Raw genomic sequence first — 24,920 nt, 5'->3', positions numbered from 1 at the left:
GAGCCAAATACAGAGCAAACTTGGAAGAAAACCTCTTGGAGACTGCAAAAGACTTGAGACTGGGGCAGAGGTTCACCTTCCAGCAGGACAATGACCCTAAACATAAAGCCAGGGCAACAATGGAATGGTTTAAAACAAAACATATCTATGTGTTAGAATGGCCCAGTTAAAGTCCAGATCTAAATCCAATCGAGAATCTGTGGCAAGATCTGAAAACTGCTGTTCACAAACGCTGTCCATCTAATCTGACTGAGCTGGAGCTGTTTTGCAAAGAAGAATGAGCAAGGATTTCAGTCTCAAGATGTGCAAAGCTGGTAGAGACATACCCTAAAAGACTAGTAGCTGTAATTGCAGCAAAAGGTGGTTCTACAAAGTATTGACTCAGGGGGCTGAATAATTACACACACACCCCACTTTGCAGTTATTAGTAAAAAATGTTTGGAATGATGTATGATTTTCAATCCACTTCTCACATGTACACCACTTTGTATTGGTCTTTCACGTGGAATTCCAATAAAATTGATGCATGTTTGTGGCAGTAATATGACAAAATGTGGAAAACTTCAAGGGGGCCGAATACTTTTGCAACCCACTGTAATACACCACATAAAATTTACCACTTTGCAGCATTTAACGTATTGATAGCTAGGGGATAAAAACTATTCCTGAACCTATTTGTCTTGCCAGAAGGCAGATGCTCAAACCCAAGGTGAGAGGGATATGGATGCTGCTATATTTATTTCCTTGTACAGAATGCCAGTTGCCTGGCAGCCCTGTTGATCTTCTGGCATAACTAGTGTTCGAGTCAAAACCCTGGAACAACCATATGGCTACTTCAGTAAAACCTCAGAGTAACTGATCTGCTGCATGTTTGTTTAGGTTCTATGGCTAACAGTATTAAAGAGACTCCGTAACAAAAATTGCATCCTGTTTTTTATCATCCTACAAGTTCCAAAAGCTATTCTAATGTGTTCTGGCTTACTGCAGCACGTTCTACTATGACAGTCTCTGTAATAAATCAACTTCTCTCTCTCTTGTCAGACTTGTCAGCCTGTGTCTGGAAGGCTGCCAAGTTCTTCAGTGTTGTGGTTCTGCTATGAACTCCCCCTTCCAGGCCCCTCTATGCACACTGCCTGTGTGTTATTTAGATTAGGGCAGCTTCTCTCTTCTCTCTTATCTTTTACAAGCTGGATAAATCGTCCTCTGAGCTGGCTGGGCTTTCACATAGTGAGGAATTACAGACAAGGGCAAAGCTATTTGCAGGAAGAAAAGAGCAGCCTGAAACTTCAGTACATGAGAGATGCAGGGGGAAAGAAACGCACAAATGATCTCTTGAGATTCAAAAGGAAGGCTGTATACAGCCTGCTTGTGTATGGATGTATTTTCTATGTGTGGACATACTGTACATCAACCTACTTCCTGTTTTGGTGGCCATTTTGTTTGTTTATAAACAAACTTTTTAAAACTGTTTTTAACCACTTTTAATGTGGCGGGGAGCGGCGAAATTGTGACAGAGGGTAATAGGAGATGTCCCCTAACGCACTGGTATGTTTACTTTTGTGTGATTTTAACAATACAGATTCTCTTTAAAGACAGGAGGATCAGGAGGACTGCCAGACAACTGAAATGAATACGGCAACCTCCATACCCCTCTAACCTGGGGTTCCCTTATAACAATAGTGTTACTATGGTTGGCAGGAACACAATCCTGAGTGTAGAGGCTATAGAGCAATTGACTCAACACACAGCCCTGAGGAGAGTTAGTGCTGAGACTGGTAGATGATGAAAAACCAGTGCCTACTCCAACCCTCTGAGTGCGATCAATCAAAAAATATTTAATGCCTAGACAAGTGGAATATGAAAGCCCTTTGTCCAAAAATTTAGTCGTCAAACTATGAGGTAAAATAGTATTAAAAGCGGAACTAATATCAATAAAAAGCAATCATGCATAACTCCCCTGTGTTACAGACTATGCAGCAAGCTCATGGTGAACCAGACCTCATTACAGTGTGTAACTCTCCTGCTGCTATAGATGGGACAGTACACAGCATGGAGAATAGTACATACATGCATCTGGGATACATTCCAGTAATTAGATGGTGATTTTTTTTGTTTGTTCAGCTGAGGCTCTGTATCATGTCAGTGTGTGTGTTGGGTTTTATTTCTCAGAAGTAATTTCATGGTTTTATTTTAGTACTGACATGTAAATTATGTGGCAGGCAACAGAGATGTAAGCAAATCAGTACATGTTCAGTATGTGTGCAGGGAAAAAGATATACTCAATAATTGCTTCATAAGGAACACCTGCACACACCTGCACACCCATCTATTCCTACAGTTATCTAATCACTCAGTTATGAGACAGCTGCGCTTTGTATAAAATCATACAGATACAGTACAGGAGCTTCAGTTATTATTCAAGCCCTAGTGTGAAGAAAAATATGATCTCAATGATGTTGACTGAAGCATGATTGTTGGTACCAGTTAGGTTAGTCTCAGCATTTTTCTAAGGTGTCTATTAATGGCACAAGTTTGCGGCCGATCGATCGTTTCCACTTGCTGCGGTAATCTATCGGAAATAAACGGTTGTGCCCAGTAACGTCCAATTTCCCACTATCCAATTTGATGAGATTAATGGACTCGATCCTTTTTTGGATCGATCTGGTTAACAGGAATTTTTTTGTTAATGACCACAGCTGATTGTTTCCAGTAATTGATCGGAAACAATCGATCGGCTGTGGAATTGTACATTTAATGGCCACATTAAGACCTCTTTCCCAGGGTCGTCTCCAGGACAGCAACCCAAATGAGAGATTACCCTTCCACACACTGATGGACAGGAAGAGGTTAATTGAGTGGCTCCCTGCTGGCTATATAGGCCTAGCCATAATCATCCTACCTCAGTTTTATTCCTGTCCACGGACGGAGGAGGATGTTCTGCGAAGGGCTGACGCTAGATAGCGGGGTCCTGGGCGGAGGTTATCCCTGTAGGGCTGGCCAGGCAGGATCAGCTGGGAGAAGCTTCCGTCCCCTTGGTGTTACAGAGCGGAATGCGGGCTGCGTTATAACTAAAGTTGCGCGCTGCGTGCAGATTTGAATGCCCTGCTGGGATTGGCCGGCTGGGTCAGGTGACTGGACGGGATGTGACGTCTCCTCTACTTCCGGGTTCGGCGCGCCAATGGAAACGGAACAGTCAGCTGACTGGGGAACAGGCGATCTCCGTCTTGGCGTCCGGAAGTAAGGGCAGCGTGGTTAACCCCTTCGGTGCTGGACAAGGATACATGCACCTGGCAGGGTGAGTGGGAACTCCGTTCCTGAGCGTGGGTTTCTGAGGGTGAGTAATTTTGGGCGCACCCACATTTTACTATTTAAATGAGTAGTCTCCAGCTGGTGATTGTGTGTTTCATTTCCAGCATGGAGGCTACTGACAGCGCTCAGGACACGGGGGCAGTGGTATGTTCAGCTACCTTCACTGACCGTGATTTTTCTGACTTATGATTTGTGTAGTTAGGTCAATGGTATCTTTTTTGATCTTTTTTTGCAGCCCAAGGCTGATAAGGCTGATAGAACTGTTAAAGTAAAAGATACCAGGAAGGGGAGTCAGTCAGGCTCGTTCCTCTGGTGATTCTGCTGCTCGGTCTTCTACTTCATCTGCACCTGTGGTTGAGCAGAAGAAGGATGTCAAGAAATGTGTTTTTTGAACAGCTAAACTGCCTGTGGCTGCTGTTAGACCTTTATGTCAGTCTTGCATTCAGGAAGTTGTTAAAGAGGAATCTCCAAGAGTATTTAAGGACTTTATGGGATGGGTAAAGTCTGAGATGGCTTCCACCTTACAGACTTTTAAGGACTCATCTGCTTCAGCATCCACGTCTGCTACTACTGCTAATGCGGTTGATTTATCCTCACCTACATTACCAGTTTCCCCAATGATATTAGGGCCCGCCATGCAAGGATTAAAATCTACTAGCAAAAAGCGCCATACTGGGGAATCTGATGTCGAATTGTCAGAGGGGGAGATATCTTCTTTAGAGGTAATGTCGGTCTCTGAGGATGAAGGAGATGGGCCATTAGACTGTGTCAAAATTCAGAAATTTGCCTTTTCCACTGATAATATGGATAGTGTATTGAGTGCAATGTACGCTACAATGGACATAAAGGAGGAGGAGGAGAGAAGTTTATCTACTTTGGATAAGATGTATCAATCTCTAGGTGATAATAGGATGAACTTCATTCCAGTTCATAGTTCATTAAAGGACATGATTGCCAAAGAATGGGAAAATCCAGAAAAAAGAGCTTTCTAGCCCAGGTCTATGGGAAAGCGACATCCCTATAAACCTGATGATCAGAAACACTGGGTTCCAGTGCCTAAGATAGATACGTCCCTTTCTAAAGTGGCACGTAAAACAGCCCTTCAGTTTGAAGATTTCGGGGCATTAAAGGATCCGCTTGATAAAAAGGTGGATAATCTACTCAGAAGAACATGGGAGGCAGCCACTCTGAATTTTAAGCCAGCTATTGCAGCCACAGCTTTCTCTAGAGCCCTCAAGGTCTGGTTACAACAGTAAGAGGCCCACATAGCGGGGGGGGTCCCCTAGAGAAGTTATTTTAAAATATTTTCCCAATATTTTTCATGCTGTTAATTATCTTTGTGATGCCGCAGATGACTCGGTTGGACTGGTAGATAGAACGTCTGCTCTGGCAAACTCAGCCCGGAGAGGCATCTGGGTCAGAACCTGGAATGGGGATGTGTCCTCAAAGGTTAAGTTATGTGGACTGCCTTGTGAGGGGAACTTGTTCGGTACGAAACTTGAGGATACCCTAGATAGATCCGCAGATAACAAAAAGAATTTCCCTGATAGGAAGAAAGTTTTTAGGTTCAAACGGTCCTTTCGTTCATCAGGAGGTCAGGATTCCAGCTTTAGGTCCGGAAGGAGACAGTGGAAGTCCCAGAAAGATCAGAAAGGAAAGTCCTCCTTTCTCCTTAACCCCTCAAACCAATCTAAAAAACAATGACGCCAGGATTCCAGTGGGAGGGAGGCTGGCACATTTTTTCGAGAATTGGCAATCCCTTTTCCAAAACCAATGGTTGTTAGGGATAGTTTTGGTTGGTTACAGATTGGAGTTCACAGAGGTTCCCACAACAAGGTTCTTCCCGACACCCCCTCCATCCTCGCCAGTAATGTCAGCAGTTCTCCACAACGCGGTGTCAGATCTGTTACAAAAAAGGGTTATAAGACGGGTCCCTCTATGTCAAGAAAGAAGGGGATTTTATTCCCCAATCTTCTTAGTTCAGAAACAGCAAGGCGGTCACAGGCTCATCCTCAACTTAAAGGTACTCAACAGATCAATCAGGTACAGAAAGTTCAAAATGGACAATGTTCGATCAGTTCTAAATCTTCTTCAGAAGGATTCCTTCATGGCCTCACTAGACCTACAGGATGCCTATCTTCATCTGCCCATACACCCGTATTCACAAGCCTATCTAAGATTTGCAGTACATCAACAGGGGGAGGTAAGACACTACCAATTTACTGCATTGCCTTTTGGTCTCTCATCAGCACCTTGGCTTTTCACTAAGGTTATGACTGAGGCCTTCTTGAGACTGAGTAACGTGCAAATCATTGCTTATCTTGATGATTTGTTTTTCTGGGGAGACTCGGCTGTGTCGGTGGCCGCCAAGGTTCAGACTTCAGTTGAGGTGCTAGAATCCTTGGGTTGGAAGATTAATTGGAAAAAGTCTTCATTGACTCCGGTACAGACTATGTTATTTCTAGGGTTTCAGATTAATTCCATAGAACAGAGAGTTTATCTCCCTGCTTCTAAGAGAGATTTGTTATTAATGAATGTTCTTGCCTTTCAGGAGACTACTATCATCTCCATAAGGGGCGCTATGTCCTTACTCGGACTTATAACATCCTCATTCCCGGCTGTCCAGTGGGGCCAGTTGCATTCAAGACAGCTGCAGCACTGGATTCTGCAAGTTTGGAACAGAGGTACCAGGTCTCTGGACAAACGAGTTTTAATTCCTCATTACGTAAAGACTGCCGTCCTCTGGTGGGCAAATGTGGTCCATTTGACAGAGGGTCGTTATGTGGGACTTCCCAACTCAAAGGGTCATCACAACAGACGCCAGCAGTTGGGGTTGGGGTGCTCACATGAACAGTCTCCCAGTTCAAGGGGCATGGAGAAGAGATTTGAGTCAGGCTCATTCCAACATCCGAGAATTAGAAGCAGTCAGGAGAGCGCTGTTACATTTTCAGGAATTGATACAGGGCCAACATGTGACCATCAGATCAGACAACAGCACGGTAGTAGCTTACCTAAACCATAAGCGGTGCATTTAAAGGGTACGCTCAATCAGATAGCAGATTTTCTCAGCAGGTCGGAGATAAGTCAGGACAATTGGTCACTGAATCAGGAAGTCTTTTGGGGCATAGTTGCCAGTTGGGGAATGCCGACCATAGACTTGTTTGCAAACAAATGGAATACCAAATGTCCGATGTTTTTGTTCACTGTGCCCGAGCGAAAACCCGTGTGCAGTGGATGCGTTTTCACTCAAGTGGGATTATCCTCTCCTGTATGTTTTCCCTCCTCTCAATCTGATTTCCAGGTCTCTCAACAAGATCAGTCAAGACAGAGCGACGGCAATCGTGGTGGTGCCATTTTGGCCGAAAAGACCTTGGTTTTCACTTCTGAAGAAATTAGCTGTGTCAGAACCAATCTTGTTACCAGTCCGGCAGGACCTATTGATGCAGGGGCCAGTTTGTCATCCTCAGGTAAAAATGTTGCATCTGTCAGCATGGATGCTGAGTGGGAACTTTTGAGAGGTAAGGGATTTTCAAAGGAATTGTCTAATACTCTTTTGCAAAGCAGGAAATTAGTAACTAGGAAAATCTACTTAAAGGTTTGGCACACTTTTAACTCCTGGTGTGTGGAGAATGGTTTCATTAAGGAGGACTTATATTCTGCCTTAGAGTTTCTACAAGCTGGACTCAAAAAGGGACTAAGTTCTAGTACTTTGAAAGTACATACATCTGCTCTGAGCGTGTTTCTACAAAAAAGACTGGCTGATAACGAATTCTTTATTCGATTCTTTAGAGCAATCCAGAGAATAAGACCTGTAGTAAAATGTCAGGTGCCACCCTGGGACTTGAATGTGGTTTTGCAGGCTCTTATGGACGCACCTTTTGAACCAATTAATGACATTTCCGAGAAGCTTCTGACTTTAAAGACCGCTTTTTTGTTGGCCATTTCCTCCGCCAGACGGGTGGGGTAGATCCAGGCCTTATCTATTGCTGAACCATATTGTGTGATATCAGATGATAGAATAACCTTAAGATTAGACTCAGCTTTTTTGCCCAAAGTATGCTCTCGCTTTCACAGATCTCAGGAGGTTTTCTTGCCCTCTTTTTGTAGTAACCCCTCTAATGAAAAAGAGAAACGCCTTCACTGTCTTGATGTTAGACGGTGTGTCCTAAATTATATTGAAAGGACTAAGACTTGGAGAAAGTCTCAGGCTTTATTTGTATTATTTGCTGGAGTAAACAAAGGTAAACAAGCTTCTAAGGCCACTATTGCTAGATTGATTAGACAGGCCATTACCATGGCATATCAGGCACGGGGAAAGGAAGTTCCTAGTCTCATCAGAGCCCACTCGACTCGTTGGGTTTCCGCCTCTTGGGCGGAAAAAGCGGGCGTTTCGATTGAACAGATATGTCGAGCTGCCACTTGGTCGAGTAAAAGTACATTTGTTAAGCATTACAGATTAGATTTATCCTCTAAGGATGATCTAACCTTTGGTAGGAGAGTACTTCATGCTGTCGTCCCACCCTAATATGTGTAATCTTTGATTCTCATTTGGGTTGCTGTCCTGGAGACGACCCTGGGAAAGACACTAGTTACTTACCGGTAACGTCTTTTCCGGGAGTGAGAAGGACAGCACCCTTACTACCCACCCTTGGGTTCATTTTGTTATATATATATATATATATATATATATATATATATATATATATATATATATATATATATATATATATATATATATATATATATATATATATATATATATATATATATATATATATCTACAGTATATCTATATATACTGTATAATAAAGATTGTTTAGCATTATCTGTGGTTATCTTTGTCATTTCTGAGGTAGGATGATTATGGCTAGGCCTATATAGCCGGCAGGGAGCCACTCAATTAACCTCTTCCTGTCCATCAGTGTGTGGAAGGGTAATCTCTCATTTGGGTTGCTGTCCTTCCGACTCCCGGAAAAGACGTTACCGGTAAGTAACTAGTGTCTTTCACATTGGAAGCTGAAGGTGGTGAGTTTACCGCTCGTTAGCTGCTCTCATGCACCGGTCAAGTGATTGTTAGCGCTCTGTACGAGTGTTGGAGGCAGCCCCCCTATTTAGTCACATCTGAGTGTGGCTGCAGCCTTGCACACATGGAATATGTTGTGTTTGTCCGCTGGATAGTAACTCCACTGCAGGCCAATGAAGCACTAAAACATGTGGTGTTACAAATGCTGCCATGAACCATTTTAAATAAATAAACAAGTACTGCTTTCATCTCAACACCCATCTCAGGCAGAAATGTTTTCTAGCTTGGACAGGCACTCAATTGTAGAACTTAAAGTGAACCGAGCACCTTTTTTATCACTCAGGACATTTCTATAGCACATGAAAAATTCATGACAACAATCTGTTTCATTATTAAAATAAACTTTCATTTTACCTTGTATTTTACATTCAAAGTAGTTTTATTAGCCTGTTTCAGCAGGCCTGCCCAGCCGTCCTGGACGCAGAGATTTTAGGAAGCTAATTGTTTTATTGAGCTAATTACCAAGAAGTAAACAATACCTTTTCATCAACAAAGGGGGTGGGTAATTAGGACTGTTTCTTCAAAGACATTGTGTGTGTCAATGTGTCAAGATAGCATCTCTGACTTCGGTAAATAAGGAATGTGAGAAGGGGAGGGGAAACATGGCAGCTTCTATGCCAGGAGAAATTCCAGTGAAAGAGAATTTGCTCAGTTCCCTTTAAAGAGAGCTCGGAGTGGGCTCAAAAGATTAAAAAAAAGTTTGCTACCTGATCCGCGGGGACGAGCAGATTGGGTAGCTGCAAGAACCCGCCGCTCCCGTGGGCCACAATGGCCCACTTTCACTTTTGTGACCTTCGGGTCACCATGCTGCACTGAGAGACTGTGTATCTCTCATAGCATGCAGGAGGCGTGGCCAGGGAGAGAGAGCTGCCCAATTGCAGCTCAGGAAACCCTGCAGGAATTTGAAAAGGGAATTCCTCTGTGTTTACCTCAGAGTTAGCGACAAATCCTGTCGCTAAACCCAGGGGGCTTTAGTGCAGCGGTTGGGGGACACAGAGCCATGTCATTAGGCAGAGAACATGCCTCTGTGTCCCATCTGCCCTCTGAAGATCCACCTCAAGTTCTCGTTATTATTGATGTATACACTCCTTGATTATCTCATGTCAAATTTTGAAGTATGTGTTGTGATGCATATTCTCTTCCTGCACTACGGTCTTCCGGAGCTTCTAACTGCAATCTTCTCAGAAGGTCTTTTTGTGCCACTCCCCTTTGCAGTCTGAACAGTATAATGTTGCAGAGCCAAGCAGCAGTGGTGCCCAAGCAGTCTGCTGTTGACTCCTTCAGCTGGGCTGCATGAAATCATGCCAAACAGGATTTTTAGCTACTTAATTTGGTGATCTATTAGATGCTATATTTAGAGTTGTGCCTGATTCTGGGCTTTCCATTTCATTCCACTGTTGATCCCACATGCCGAGTCTCACAAAAGCACTTGATGCGTGACTAAGAAAGCAGTGTGATGAGCAGCTCTTGGGATAACAATACAGATACAGATGAACATGAATAATCTACGGAATGTGAAGTGCAATGTGTTGGAATATCTGCATAGGGAAAAGTCTTCATCTGTATGCATCTGACACACATAGAGGAAACCTGTTCGGTGTGCAGTAATAAAACTCACTCCTTTGTAACTGTTTCTGTTTCTCAACTCTTAGGATAATAATGACCTCATCGGCCGCAGGGATTTATGGGAATTTTGGCCAAGCAAACTACAGTGCTGCTAAGCTTGGATTGGTGGGCCTCTCCAACACGCTGGCTTTAGAAGGGGTGAAATACAACATCCTTAGCAATGCAATTGCACCCACTGCCGGTTCCCGCCTCACTCAGACTGTCATGCCACAAGGTAATTGCATCAAGTCCTGTTCAAATCACTATGCATTTGACATTTATTTACATTTTATGCAGCTGTGCAGGAAATGTACAATGGAATACGTTTCAGCCAGAAATAGCTTACTCTAGGGCGTTGAACTGTCAGTACAGGATCTGTCATTCATTCCATAGGGTACACACATACTGATGCCCACATTTTGAAAGTTCTTTTAATTCATGGTAAAAATATATAGCATTAACTTGTGGATAATGATTAAATGGCAGTCCTACAGCCAGAGGTGCCCTTAGAGTACGTGAGGTCTGGGGCAAGTGTCATGTGGGGCCTAGAGCCAGAGTATAGTTGCCCCCAGTATAGGTAGCCAAGTATAATTGCCCCCAGTATAGGTAGCCAGGCATAGGCGCTAATAGCAACAATCATTCAATAAAGTTAGGGAAAAAAGGTTGAAAAGTTAAAAAATGAAAGTGACATGGTCACAATAAAATAAAAAGTGTTTCTGTTAATCCATAGTTAATCTTTAACCCCAGCCTAACCTATTAACCCATTACTAACCCCTGCAATCCCTATACCTGTTTATAAACTATTAATGACTGCCGCCTGTATCGATCGGATGCAATCGCTAGGGCAAACGTTTGGGGCCCTAATGCTTTACAGATGTAACTCTCTGCATTGCCTAGGGTTGCAGCACTATGGCCCTAGCGAACGCATCTGATCACCACAGACACGCAGGCTTGAGGTAATGGTCCGCCACATGCTCAACTAGTGATAGAATATGGCATTTGGGGTATTGTTTTAATTAGAAAGGGCCAAACAGTTCATTTTTATGTGTTTTTATAACTATGGGGAGTGTCATGTGAAAATTGGGAAGGGTGAAAAACGTAAAATTGAAAAACAAAATGGGTATTTTCTGCATTTATACTGATTTTTTTTCCCCCATAAATTGACTATAAAATTAAAATAGTTTTGGGAGAAAAATATTACCCAAAGAAAGCCTAAATTGTACTGAAAACAACAAGAAATAAATCATTACGTTGGCATAAGTAAATAAAAAGTTACTGCTGTATCAAAACGACAATGCTAAAGTGTCAAAAATATCAGGAATATTAAGATGTAAAAACCGTGGCATGCAAACTGGTTACAATTCTTTCTGATTCTAACTGAGAAGGTTTGTCATGTTTGTGTTTACTATTTACCTGCATCAGTGTTTACTTCATTCATTCAAATATGCTTGAAGAAAAAAAGCTTGCATTAGTTAACTTTATCAGGTAGCCATTAAAAGGTATTATTTTTTACAAAACTTTGTTTTTCTACCTACATGACCTTTTCTGAAGAAGGGCTTTTTGACCTAGATAGTAGTAGCTGGAAACGCCAGCTTGACTGTAAATATTTAAACAAATACCTCTACAGATGAGCTCCAGTGGAGTCGAGTTAAATCTTTAAGCAGAGCTGGATGACTGAAAGTACGTTTGGAGTTCATTGTTTATTTCATTCTGTGCCTGACTAGAGCAGGAGATATGCGGCTGGTATGCTGGGACTTTTATTCTGTGAGACATGAAGTATCTCACTGTTTCTGAAAACACAAGAGTCTCCAAACGGAGACTTTTATGTGCAGGTGGGACGCCACACTACTGTGCTGTCAGAAGTAGTTATGATTTATTTTAGACACCTCTATGCTGGAGTTTTCTAAACTGTCACAATCCCTGAATAGCAGGTGCTTTAACCACTTGATGACCACAGTGCTCCCCCCCCCCTATTGAACAGGCCATTTTTTGAAGTACTGGGCTGTGCAGGCTTTTCAGCCTCCTGCACAGCCCAGCTAAGGAGCCCAGCGATCGGACTCGCCTCCTTTTTTGTCCCTAAAGGGATATTCCCCGGAGGGGTCCGATCGCTGCGGCAGTTTTTTTCTTTTTTTTTTTTCTTCAGCCTCTAATGAGGCTCTCTCTCCCTCCTCCCTCCCCTTCCCTCCTCCCCTCGGTGCAGACAATTGGAACAGGACGGCGACCTGTCCTGTTCCGCCTCTCATAGGCATCAGCCTATGAGAGGACGGTGATCCCCGGCCAATCAGAGGTCGGGGATCGCCAATCTCGTTGAGCACCCGGCAGCGCTGTACGCTTGTAAACAAAGGGGATTTCTTTCCCCTTACGTTTACAAGAGGCTATGCACGGAACTCCGCTCCGTGCACGGGCAGGGAACGATCGCGCATGCTCGTGGCCGTTCCCTGGGAAACTGCAGCCCCAGGACTTGACGCCAGTTGGCGTTAGGCGGTCCTGGGGCTGCCGCCGCGGTCACGCCCATTGGCGTGAGGCGGTCCTTAAGTAGTTAAAGTGAACCAGAGATGAAGCACCCGCCTGTATTTTACCATATATATCAGTGGGACCATTAGAGAAAACGCCTACTTTGCTCTGTTTCATTCTTCACTGCTCAGCTTGTTAGCAGTCCTGATAAAATCCCAGACTGAGCATTCAGTCTGGCTTTGTTCAGGAATAATTATAGCAGAGTCTGTCTTCTTGGATGTCTTTTCAAACCCAAGCCTGCCCACTTTTGGCTCTGCTATAATGACTCGGCTATAATGATTCCTGAGCAAAGCCAGACTGAATGCTCAGTCTGGGATTTTATCAGGGCTGATAACAAGCAGGCTGAGCAGTGAAACGATGAACAGAGCAGGATAGGTGTTTTCTCTAATGTTCCCACTAATATATGGTAAAATACTTGAGGGTGCTTCGTCTATGGTTCACTTGAAGTTTGCCTTTGCAAAACGATTTTTGTTGCCAAAAACCCATGAAGAAAATGTGTTCTTTGTAGTCCTATAATTTTTTGTTTTGTTTTGAATAAACCGTCGATAGTTTGGGGTTTTTGACCATAGACTACATTTTGAGAGAAACTTGCTAGCTGCGGCAGGGTCATCAGATCAGAATCAATTTATTTTCGCCAAGTAAGTTTGCACCTACAAGGAATTTGTCTTGGCAGTTGCTTAACAAACACAAACAAAAACAATACAAGGACAGACAGTGTGTATATTACAAGTCAAGGACATTATAAGTATATGTGATCAGTTGCATGGACAGTGGGAAAGAGAATAGTGATTGGACCTGTACATTAGAAAGTAGTAACTGGTTTAATACGTGTTTTCAGAAATGAAATGACGAATGATGTTTAAATAGAAATCACATTTAGCATATTTGTATCCAGTTAGTGTCTTTTTGTGTTTATTTTGATGAAGGAAGTGGCAGGCTTCTCCCCCCCCCCCCCCATTAGTTTCTCCTCCCGACTATTTTTAAAAGTGCTTCACCAAAAACACAGTTCAGTGAAAGTTAAATCTCCAGTAACTTCTATACCATACTTTTAGACAAGACACAGAACACTTATATTACGCTTTTCTGCCGGCGGACTAAAAGCACCAGAGCTACAGCCACTAGGGCATGCTCAGTAGGCAGTAGCAGTGTTATAGAGTATTGACCAAGGTCTCCTTACTGTATAGGTGCTGGCGTATTACACTATCCAGCAACTTCTGTAGCAATGTATTAATATGATCGAAGCATTGCCATGACCACAATATTGTTCCTGACTCTGTATATAGATTGCTTATTGATCACTTGATGCTTTGTACTATACATGTAACTAATTAAGTTGTGCAGCGAAAAAATGGAAAACTTTTATGCCTGATTAAAATACAGCTTTCATAAGCTGGGTAATCCAAACTTGACAAATAGAGACAAAAATACCGTCATGAGAAAAAAGACACTGTGTTTCAGGTCTCAGGTTTTGCTTATCAGAACATTAAAAAAATCTGGTCCCTAGGAGGTCCTAAAATTAGGTAACCTCGGATGAACAAATAAAACCGCATATTACACTATTATGTAATTAATACAGACTTAAAATGGGTATACATGCACCATTTGCCCTCAGTTTGTGTTGCCAGCCAGGATCAACTAATGTGAGAAAAGCAACTTTTTCTTTGTCTACGATGAAGGAAGGAAGGACGATGGTTTCGTAAATGACAGAACCGCTTCTGTGGGCGAGTTAAGGATGACAATGGACTTGGCTGCCCATTGTTGTTTTAAGATCCTGAATACCAAATCATTAAGCCACCTCAGCACATGCCGGTGTATGCCCTAATGCTGGGAATACACCATACAATTTTGTGTTACATAGATGGTTCGATAGATAATTTCCGACATGTCCAATCTTATTTTCAATCATTTTTCTGATCGATTTCTCATAGAAGTGAATGGACATAGATAAGAAAAGATAACAGAAGTGATTCAGAAATTGATCGGAAAATCAAATTGGAAATCAATCGGACGGAAAATCGACAGAAAAAAGAATCGTGTGTACCCAACGTTACACACTAGATGGTCCCAAATTGTTGACTTGGCCTTGAACAGCCTAGCGTGTGTATAAGTGTGCTTGATTATCTGATCCTGATGTCTGAAAAATGTCAAGTTTGTGTTAACACAATGCCAAGTAGGAAAGACCTCAACAATTGCTTTAGAAGCAAGCTTCAATGCCCATCAGTTTGGAAAGGGTTACAATGTCCTTTCCAAACAATTTGAAATCCATAAGTATACAGTGAGAAGTATTATTTACTTATTTACAAAAGTGAAATGTTTTCAAGTCCGTTGCCAGTCTTTTTAGGAGTGGATATCCCAGTAAGTTCTTAAGGTCCAACTGCAGTGTTCAGAGAAATGGCAAAATAGAAAGCCAAGTTTCATGTCAAACTCAACAGACTTCAACATATGAAATGTTAAAGTTAAGAAAGTACTATTAGAAATGTACTAACCAAGTATCGTTTTTTTGGAAGGGTTGCCAGGAGAAAGCCTGTTTTCTAGATGTATTCAATGAGTTGTAAGTCATTTAGCTTACATGCAAGCATAATATAAAGTATATGTAACACCAATCAAATAGCTTGGTGTAATTGCCTTCTTAAAACAGAAGGAAATTTGCAATAATTCAGTTATAAATGAACATTTGTGGTTACCCACAATGCACACCTACTAAATATGCAAATTATCCCTTTCCGCCCTTGTTAAGCCAAGCAAGCATCCAGAACCGCTGGTTTATAGCAAGCCTATAGCTTTAAGTTTTACACAGCCATACCAAACCCACATGTAGACAGCCTGTTTCGGACTTTTGGTCCTCATCAGTACATGGCAGGGATTGATAAGGCTGTATGAAATAGGGCTTGGTCGAGTACAACAGAGTAACCAAGCAGCTTAGGGTGACCCAAACTACTAGGAATGTATAGGGGGATGAAAGGAACCAAAAAGCCCTCCTACTAAAAAAGCAATCAAATAGATATCCTGTTAATGCTCAATTCCAAGCTGCAGTTACTTTGCAGAAAAGCTTTAATTATTTGCATCTCATTGACCACCTTACTCTACTCTTACTCTAATCCAGTGCTGTCCAACTTCGTGGACATGCTCCCCGGAGTCTTGGTCTGGAAGGGGTGTCGGCATAGAGAAAGATTTGGGCATGGCAGAAGTAGTTAGAGAAAGTGGAGTGACACAGCAATCATACTGGCCACAGCAAGAGCTCTTCAGGGCCTGGTGTGGCCCACAGGCCGCCATTATTATAGCCTTGCTCTAATCTATAAAAAAAAACATTCAAGCATTGCTTAGGTTTTCAAAATTGCGTAAGAATAAACTATAAAACTTCTTCATAATGTCATTTGGAAACACGACCCCAAAGTGATGATGCTTGGGTTTATTGAGGTGAAGCAATGTTATAAAAAAAGAGTAGTCCACAATTCCTCCAAAAAGATGCAAGAGACTGATAGTCCTACAGAAAAGGATTACTTGAAGTTATTGCTTCCAAAGAGGATTCTACAAGCTCATGGGTTTTGTGGTATACATCATTTTCACACATGGATTCTCTATTTAGGCATCATTTTTAATAAATAATGACAAAATTGAATCTGTTGTGTGTTTTAACTTGGACTACATGTGCGGTAAGTCATTTTAGAATTTGCTTAGGACTAGATGATGCTTACTTTGTATTATATCCTGATATGTAAAACCTTAGAAATTTAAACATGTACAGTTTTTTCCTTCATAAGCAGAGGCTGTAGTGAAATCTGTTTGATCTATGGTCAGTAGTCCCAGAGGTCTTTGCTGATGAGGTTATGTTGTAGAGTTTGACTCCTCCCTCTCTACCTCTCAAGTGCACCTATGGGAGTATGAGTGACTTCATGAGTCAAGAGAGACGTTCTCATGGCCAGCTTTTTATTTCAAAGGTAGAAAAGCAAACTGCACCTGGCACTGCTGTTGACATATAGCAAGTTTCAAGTCCACAGACACATCAATGTGATGGCAAACAGTTACAACAAGATGTAGAGACATACCTGTGAGACAAGCGAATTGGGTCATTCAGTGGGTGCGGGCACAGGAGGTAGCCTGACGGCTATTTCCGGCAAAGCTGCGCTTCTGGGGCTGAAAAACTGTAAAATGTTAAAGAGCTTATGTACACCTACAAATACGATGCACATTTCCTCCAGTGTGAAATGCACTGTAAATTACTTTTGTCCTACACAATGTTATCTTACAGTAGGTATTATTAACCTGATTGTTTCAGACTATGACGGGGGGAAAAAACATTATTTTATCCCCTGCTGAATTTGCAGGTTTGCCCACTTACGAAGAAATGTACAGTTTATGGTAGTTTTATTTCAACCAGAAATACAGAAGGAAACGCATTATATAAAAGTTATACTTTGATTCATATGTCACTGACTGAAACAAGTTTTTGATCCCCAAGCAAAACACTACTCAGTACTTGGTGGAGGAATACACAGGAGGTATTTTGGCCCAATCTCCTTTAGGGCTACGGCCCACTAGACAGCTTTTAGCAGCGCCTTGGAATTGGCAAGGATTGAGAGCTATTCCAAAAGCACTAGGCTAATTAAAGTTAATGGGGCAGAGCCCACAGATCGGTTGTGATTTGCTTTAATCGCAAATGTGGAACCTTCAGCCTTTTTAGAGCTGGTCCAAAAATGCTTTATTCTAACTTGCTCCGGAATCGCTTGCATATATGTTGCACAATCACTCTCATCGTTTTCAGCTTGATTTTGCAATCGCATGCGGGCATTCAGCCCCACAGAAAGTGCCATTTTCCACTACAGTAGGTTCAGAACCATCAGAAAAGCAAAGCCTACTGCAATTGACAGCTACATACAGTAAAGGAAAAAATAATGTATAATGCATCTCTAAGACAAATGTACATCCTACATGGATTTGTACACGTTTTTGTCATAGTGGTCCTTTACTAAACATAGCGATATGCAAATCTCCAGCACTTTTCAGACTGTCTACAAATTAGTAAGTAGTGACAGAGATGTAGTCGCATTTTGCCTTGCTTTCCTTACCAGATTTGCTGTACTTGGCTATTACATACAGCATACCTCCCAACTTTTTTAGATAAGAAAGAGGGACACTTTAGGATGCCATCTGCCACGCCCCTAATCACACCCCTCCACACCCCCAATCACCTATACCTGAAAGGATTCAGAAGCACAAGACGAAGTGTTAAAATTTTGACCATACTGGTCCTCTCTATCCTCATTAGTTCTTCTTCATCTTAACATTTAAAGAGAACCTGTACTGAAAAAAAGGGCCCCCGGGGGCACCCACCTCGGGAGGGGGAAGCCTCTGGATCCGATTAAATCTTCCCCCGTCCTGCTCAGTCCCACAGACAAATTGTCAGGCTGCGGCGCAGGCGCTCTACTGCGCAGGCAACTTGCGCCTGGGCAGTAAAACGGACTGGACTGGGATCTGCTAGTTCCACCTGATTTGAGTCAAGCCTGCGCTGGAGCCGGGGACGGTAAATATTTAGATGGCCACCGTTCGGAGCGGCCTAGACAGACCACCATGAGACGGAGGACGACGGGGGGAGCCTCAATCGGATCCAGAGGCTTCCTCCTCCCTAGTTAAGTACCCCCCAGGGGCCTTTTTTTTCAGTACAGGTTCTTTTTAAAGAAAATCTCTAACATCCCCCTGGGGATACTTACCTCAGTAAAGGAAAGCTTCTGGATCTGGTGACTTGTGCCTGCGCAGTAGAGTGGACCCGATCGGGCTTGGCTATTAACGCCTGAACCAGACTGGAATAGTAGCAGGTAAATATTAGGATCCAGAGGCTTCCCCTTCCCGAGATAAGTATACCTCAGGGTTTTTTTGTTTGTTTTTGTTTTTAGAGTCTCTTTAAAAATAAGAAACACCATATATCCATTTAAATTATATAAATAACATTTAGTTTATATTAAACACATTTTCAGTAGATAAATACTTATATTTACATAGATCAGTACAGGAGTCCTGAAAGAGGGACAGGGGGATTTAGTTACCAAAGAGATGGACATTCAGCGAGGACGAGGTTTAGTTCAAGAGGGCTGCCTAATGGTTGCTGCTGGCTTGTGAAGTCAGTCAGTGCTGTCTTTGCTCTCGGGGGGATTTCTCTTCACATCTTGTCCTCTGTAACCTCTGTCATCAGGACAGGAAGCGAGTGAAATCTCCTCTGCTGGAAAGAAGACCACATTAAAAACATGACAGGGGTCCTAAATCTTACCCACTGTGTTTAAAGAAAAGTTTTGGCTGGAGTTCCAGATTACGTGGCTGTGGATGATATTGGCCTGGTCGTAACAATCTTAACTTATTAGTTTTTCATAAAATCTGTTCAGCAGCACTTAAGCCTGGGGCTAGGTTGTAGAGCAATCGCAGAAGACACTGACAAGCTAGACAATTACAGCCCAGTTTGACATGAATGGGAACATATTTTCTGCACTCAGCCTTCCCGTCTGGTTTAATTTTAGATCTGCTGGATGCTCTGAAGCCGGAGTATGTGACTCCTCTGGTGTTGTGGCTCTGTCATGAAAGCTGTCAAGAAAATGGCAGTTTGTTCGAGGTGAGATTTTTCACAATTGTCTAAAGGCCAATTATTTCTGTATTTGGGGAATTTAAGAAAACCTATGCACCATTCTTTAAACAGTAATTGTAAAGATTGTGGTAAAGTAAGTGTAAAATGCAGATTATAGAAAGCTGCTTCTGTTACCATTTAGAATACTGATGTGTAGTATGTAAAAAATTGTAAAACTTGCAGATACTGTATTTTTTGGGGGATTATAAGACTCACTTTTTCTCCCCAAAAGTGGGGAAAAAGTCACTGCATCTTATATTCCAAATGCAGGGAGTTCCTGACTTGTGAACCCCTGCCAATACGAACCTCCAACCCACCCCAATGTTGGGGAATCCCTGTTCTGTGCCCATGCAGAGGAGGACACGAGTACACAAGGGGACACAAAGGGGCACAGGGGAGGACACAAGGACAACAGAGGCGGACACATGGGGGACCGAGGAGAACAGGGAGACACAAGTGGTACAAGAGGGCATTGAGTACAAAGGGAGCATAATCCACAAGATGCCCCTTCTCCATGGACTTACCAGGTTTAGTATATATATTTATCCCCTGGTTTTTGTCCTCCAAACATAGGTGCGTATTACTAGTCAGGAGTGTCTTATAGTCCGAAAAATACAGTACTTTTTTGATAAAAAAAAGATAATACTGGAAGTAAATTAAAGGTTTATGCCATGTATTTATATATAAAACCAACAAACCCCTGAAACGGGTTCATTTAAATTTGCTTTTAAAAGCTTATTATAGAGGTTTTAGTTGGAAAGATGTATTGGAGAAATGTGGAGCAAAGAGTAGTATAACGCGCAGCTGCTAACCGCAGTTCACCCTAAAGAGGCCCATTCATTAACATATGGGCACCAGATGTGGCCAGAAGATCAATTCCTCTCACATCAGAATCTGATCAGAGAGCGATCAAATTCTTTCACAAACGAGACATAGATTTTTAATATACTGCTTGACGACAGAGCAATGCTATAGACCGTGCTCCCAGTATTGGCCATCCAAAAAGGAGATTTATCGATGGGGAGTAGTGCCAAAGCTCTGATGAGCAAAAGTATCTTACACAAGTCCATTCTCTGAGGGCCCTTTCACACCATGCATGAATATGCCAATTTTGACGCAACATGTGTCGTGCACGGTTTCCAAGATAAAATCAGAGTCCATAGACTTTCGTTTAACCTTTCAAAGCTAGCAAACCATAGTGTGCGTTGCGATGTAACGCCACTGGGAACATTTCAGTCGCACAACGCAAGCGGCCTCCCGATGAGTGAATTAGTACTAGTACCATTGATTCGCGCTTAAAGGCATCTTCCCGCTGTCATGCTGTGTCAGTGCGTACACGACATTGGTTCATGCATGCGTTAGCTAGTGGGGAAGGGCCCTTCGATTGGGTCGGCTTCACCATCAAAAGCAAAAATCTCTTTATTGAATCACATTACCCAAAACAGAAGTCTTTCACTGCTGCCTTTTTTTAAGACCCTTTTCAAATGCAAACCTATAATATATCCGCCGAGAGATTTCAGCACAGGGGAAAGCCGATAAACTGCTTACCCTGCTCCTGCACGCGTCTCGGTGGCATTAATTACTATTCCCCCTCCAGGTCAACGTGTATGGTAGGGAAAGAAGTAATTTGGCTTCCAGCTATTGCTGACGGCTGAATTGCAGTGTTGAAGTGGTTTGTGCTCAGTCTTCAGACGGTGCCTAAATCAGTCACTGTGTGCTGCTTTAGCCGCGAATTCTATTACGGTCTATGGTGGCACCAGCTGTATCCAAATTTTTGGTGCTGTTTTTACAGTGATTGTTTCAAACAGTCATTGCAGTAATGGCGTTGGCAGTTTAAAATCCTAAACAACAGTCTGTCCTAGTGACCTTTTTAGGCCTCTTGCACACTGCATGCATTTCCGATTCAGATTCCGCTTTTTAATCGTTTTTTACATCCGATTCCGATTTTTAATCTTTACTGCATGCTGCGTTTTCTGATCCCGTTTTTGTGTTGAATGTATTCATTGAAAATCTGAATCAGAAAACGGATTTGCAGTGTGCAGGGATCCTTAATGTGATTCATAAAAGAGCTTTTTACTTTGTATGGTAATTCAGACCCATTCCTTAGAGTCTAAACAGCAACTGTTAGATAAAACAGCAACTGTTAGGCAGGGAACACACTTGTCCTTTAGTTTACTGCGCGCGCTTTTCTGCATACTTTTTCTGCACACCAAGTGTGTTTCTATCCAGGAAAACGCATGCGTTTTTTCACAGCAGCTGATGTAATTGATAGAGAAAACTGACAAAATGTGCAGAGTCATGATGCAGAATGTCAGTTTTTTTTCTGCGCGCGAACAACATCTAGACTAGCTCATTGATATGAGTTCTCAGTTTTTCTGTGCAGAAAACGCGCACGAAAACAGTCAAGTGTGTTCCCTGCCTTAGAAATACCTCCAGTGTATGTAGACACGCACGCACGCACACACTCACACTCACTCAACAGCAAGAGAGCACAGTAGGCTGGCACTCAAAGATCAAAAATGGTGGAAAGGATGACTGAGGTTGCTGTGTGCAGCTTCTCAGTGAGCTCAAAGCCAAAACAGTTCAATGCAGCAACAACAAGACAGTGGAAATGCTTGGCAATACGTGAAGTCAAGTGAACAAAGCAACAAATTGTCAGTAGTGCCAAGCATTTCCACTGTCTTGTTTTTGCTGCACTATATACACTACACATACGAACTACACAATAATAAATATATATATATATATATATATATATATATATATATATATATATATATATATATATATATATATATATATATACATATCTCAATAAATATATATATATATATATATATATATATATATATATATATATATATATATATATATATATATATATATATATATATATATATATATATATATACATATATATACATATATATACATATATATATATCTCAATAAATATATATATATATATATCTCAATATATATCTCAATATATATATCTCAATATATATATATATATATATATATATATATCTCAATATATATATATATATATATATATATATATATATATATATATATATATATAGTGGTGTGAAAAACTATTTGCCCCCTTCCTGATTTCTTACTCTTTTGCATGTTTGTCACACTTAAATCTTTCTGCTCATCAAACACCGTTAGCTATTAGTCAAAGATAACATAATTGAACACAAAATGCAGTTTTAAATGATGGTTTTTATTATTTAGTGAGAAAAATAACTCAAAACCTACATGGCCCTGTGTGAAAAAGAAATTGCCCCCTGAACCTAATAACTGGTTGGGCCACCCTAAGCAGCAATAACTGCAATCAAGCGTTTGCGATGACTTGCAACGAGTCTTTTACAGCGCTCTGGAGGAGTTTTGGCCCTTTCATCTTTGCAGAATTGTTGTAATTCAGCTTTATTTGAGGGTTTTCTAGCATGAACCGCCTTTTTAAGGTCATGCCACAACATCTCAATAGGATTCAGGTCAGGACTTTGACTAGGCCACTCCAAAGTCTTCATTTTGTTTTTCTTCAGCCATTCAGAGGTGGATTTGCTGGCGTGTTTTGGGTCATTGTCCTGCTGCAGCACCCACGATCGCTTCAGCTTGAGTTGACATACAGATGGCCGGACATTCTCCTTCAGGATTTTTTGGTAGACAGTAAATTCATGGTTCCATCTATCACAGCAAGCCTTCCAGGTCCTGAAGCAGCAAAACAACCCCAGACCATCACACTACCACCACCATATTTTACTGTTGGTATGATGTTCTTTTGCTGAAATGCTGTGTTACTTCTACGCCAGATGTAACGGGACAAGCACCTTCCAAAAAGTTCAACTTTTGTCTCATCGGTCCACAAGGTATTTTCCCAAAAGTCTTGCCAATCATTGAGGTTTTTTTTTTAGCAAAATTGAGACGGGCCTTAATGTTCTTTTTGCTTAAAACTGGTTTGCGCCTTGGATATCTGACATGCAGACCGTTTTTGCCCAGTCTCTTTCTTATGGTGGAGTCATGAACAATGACCTTAATTGAGGCAAGTGAGGCCTGCAGTTCTTTAAACGTTGTCCTGGGGTCTTTTGTGGCCTCTCGGATGAGTTTTCTCTGCGCTCTTGGGGTAATTTTGGTCGGCCAGCCACTCCTGGGAAGATTCATCACTGTTCCATGTTTTTGCCATTTGTGGATAATGGCTCTCACTGTGGTTCGCTGGAGTCCCAAAGCTTTAGAAATGGCTTTATAACCTTTACCAGACTGATAGATCTCAATTACAGTACTTTGTTCTCATTTGTTCCTGAATTTCTTTGGATCTTGGCATGATGTCTAGCTTTTGAAGTGCTTTTGGTCTACTTCTCTGTGTCAGATAGCTCCTATTTAAGTGATTTCTTGATTGAAACAGGTGTGGCAGTAAGACTACAGAAATTGAACTCAGGTGTGATAAACCACAGTTAAGTTATTTTTTAACAAGGGGGCAATCACTTTTTCACACAGGGCCATGTAGATTTGGAGTTTTTTTTTCTCACTAAATAATAAAAACCATCATTTAAAAATGCATTTTGTGTTCAATTATGTTACCTTTGACTAATAGTTAACGGTTTTTGATGAGCAGAAAGATTTAAGTGTGACAAACATGCAAAAGAATAAGAAATCAGGAAGGGGACAAATAGTTTTTCACACCACTGTGTGTATGTATGTATGTATATATATATGTGTATATATATGTGTATATATATGTGTATATATATATATATATATATATGTATATATATATATATATATATATATATATATATATATATATATATATATATATATATATATATATATACGCACACACACATAAACACACACACACACTCACCCACACTACACAATATATACACGCACTCACCCACACTACGCAATATATACACACACTCACCCACACTACGCAATATATACACATACACTCACCCATACACACACACATATATAAACCCGCTTGTTTAAGCTCACCACAACAAAGCTAGAGCCGGTTTGGGTGGAAACCATTTGTATTTATTTAATTTTTCATTTCTTTAATTGTTGGGAAAATCATATAACCATGAGGAAAATATAACTAGGAAAAAAATTCATAAGTAGTAACTGCATATTATGCCTGGTACCACTGGCCCATGAATATGCAAACTGTTATCCCGTTGAAATATGTGGTGTTCTGTGTTTTGAAAATCAAGCTGTTTTAAAACTTTACCTTTTTCCTCAGGTTGGAGCGGGATGGATTGGAAAATGTGAGTATTACTTAAAGCAGACCTGGTAATAGAAACTAAGTACATGATGAAGAAATGCATAAAGTGTTTTACTAAACCAGAGTAAAGATGTGATCGGATCTCAATACGTGTGTGGGAGCCGAGCAAGGTGGCTGGGATTGCCTGCTAAACAGCTGATGAAGCTACTACATAGAACGCAGATGTGGAACTCCAGTCCTCGAGGGCCATATCAATGCCAATATTTAGGATAGACTGAGAAATGGAGAAATGTCTTCTACGTAATGAGCCACACCTTTCCCTATTCAGTCCTATCAATTAATTTGAGCAGAGACAAAAATGTGTAAGAACCTCGGCCCTTGACTGGAATTTGACATCTCTGGCATAAAAGTACCAAAATAATTATTCAAATTAAATAAAACAAAGAACCGAAAAGCATGCAGATGTTTAATCTCTATTCATACATAATCCTGTGCCCATCTATGGCTGTCTTACACATCACAACACAGTGCAACATCTTTAATGAAATGAAATGAGGCACTAT

General features: G+C 41.4%; 1 protein-coding gene across 1 annotated transcript in view; it reads left to right on the top strand.

The window, feature by feature from the left end:
* The window catches only part of HSD17B4 (hydroxysteroid 17-beta dehydrogenase 4), a 396,885-nt gene that overhangs the window by 113,951 nt on the left and 258,014 nt on the right, over nucleotides 1–24,920 (top strand). Inside the window, exons 8-10 of the mRNA XM_068247101.1 lie at nucleotides 10,045–10,232; nucleotides 19,018–19,109; nucleotides 24,376–24,400. Coding sequence (XP_068103202.1) covers nucleotides 10,045–10,232; nucleotides 19,018–19,109; nucleotides 24,376–24,400 — 305 coding nt within the window. The remainder of the gene's footprint in view (nucleotides 1–10,044; nucleotides 10,233–19,017; nucleotides 19,110–24,375; nucleotides 24,401–24,920) is intronic.

Source organism: Hyperolius riggenbachi, chromosome 1, assembly GCF_040937935.1.
Source record: "Hyperolius riggenbachi isolate aHypRig1 chromosome 1, aHypRig1.pri, whole genome shotgun sequence".
Taxonomy (NCBI): Eukaryota; Metazoa; Chordata; class Amphibia; order Anura; family Hyperoliidae; genus Hyperolius; species Hyperolius riggenbachi.
The sequence above is the reverse complement of the archived record's forward strand: the minus strand, read 5'-3'. Positions and strand labels throughout refer to the sequence as shown.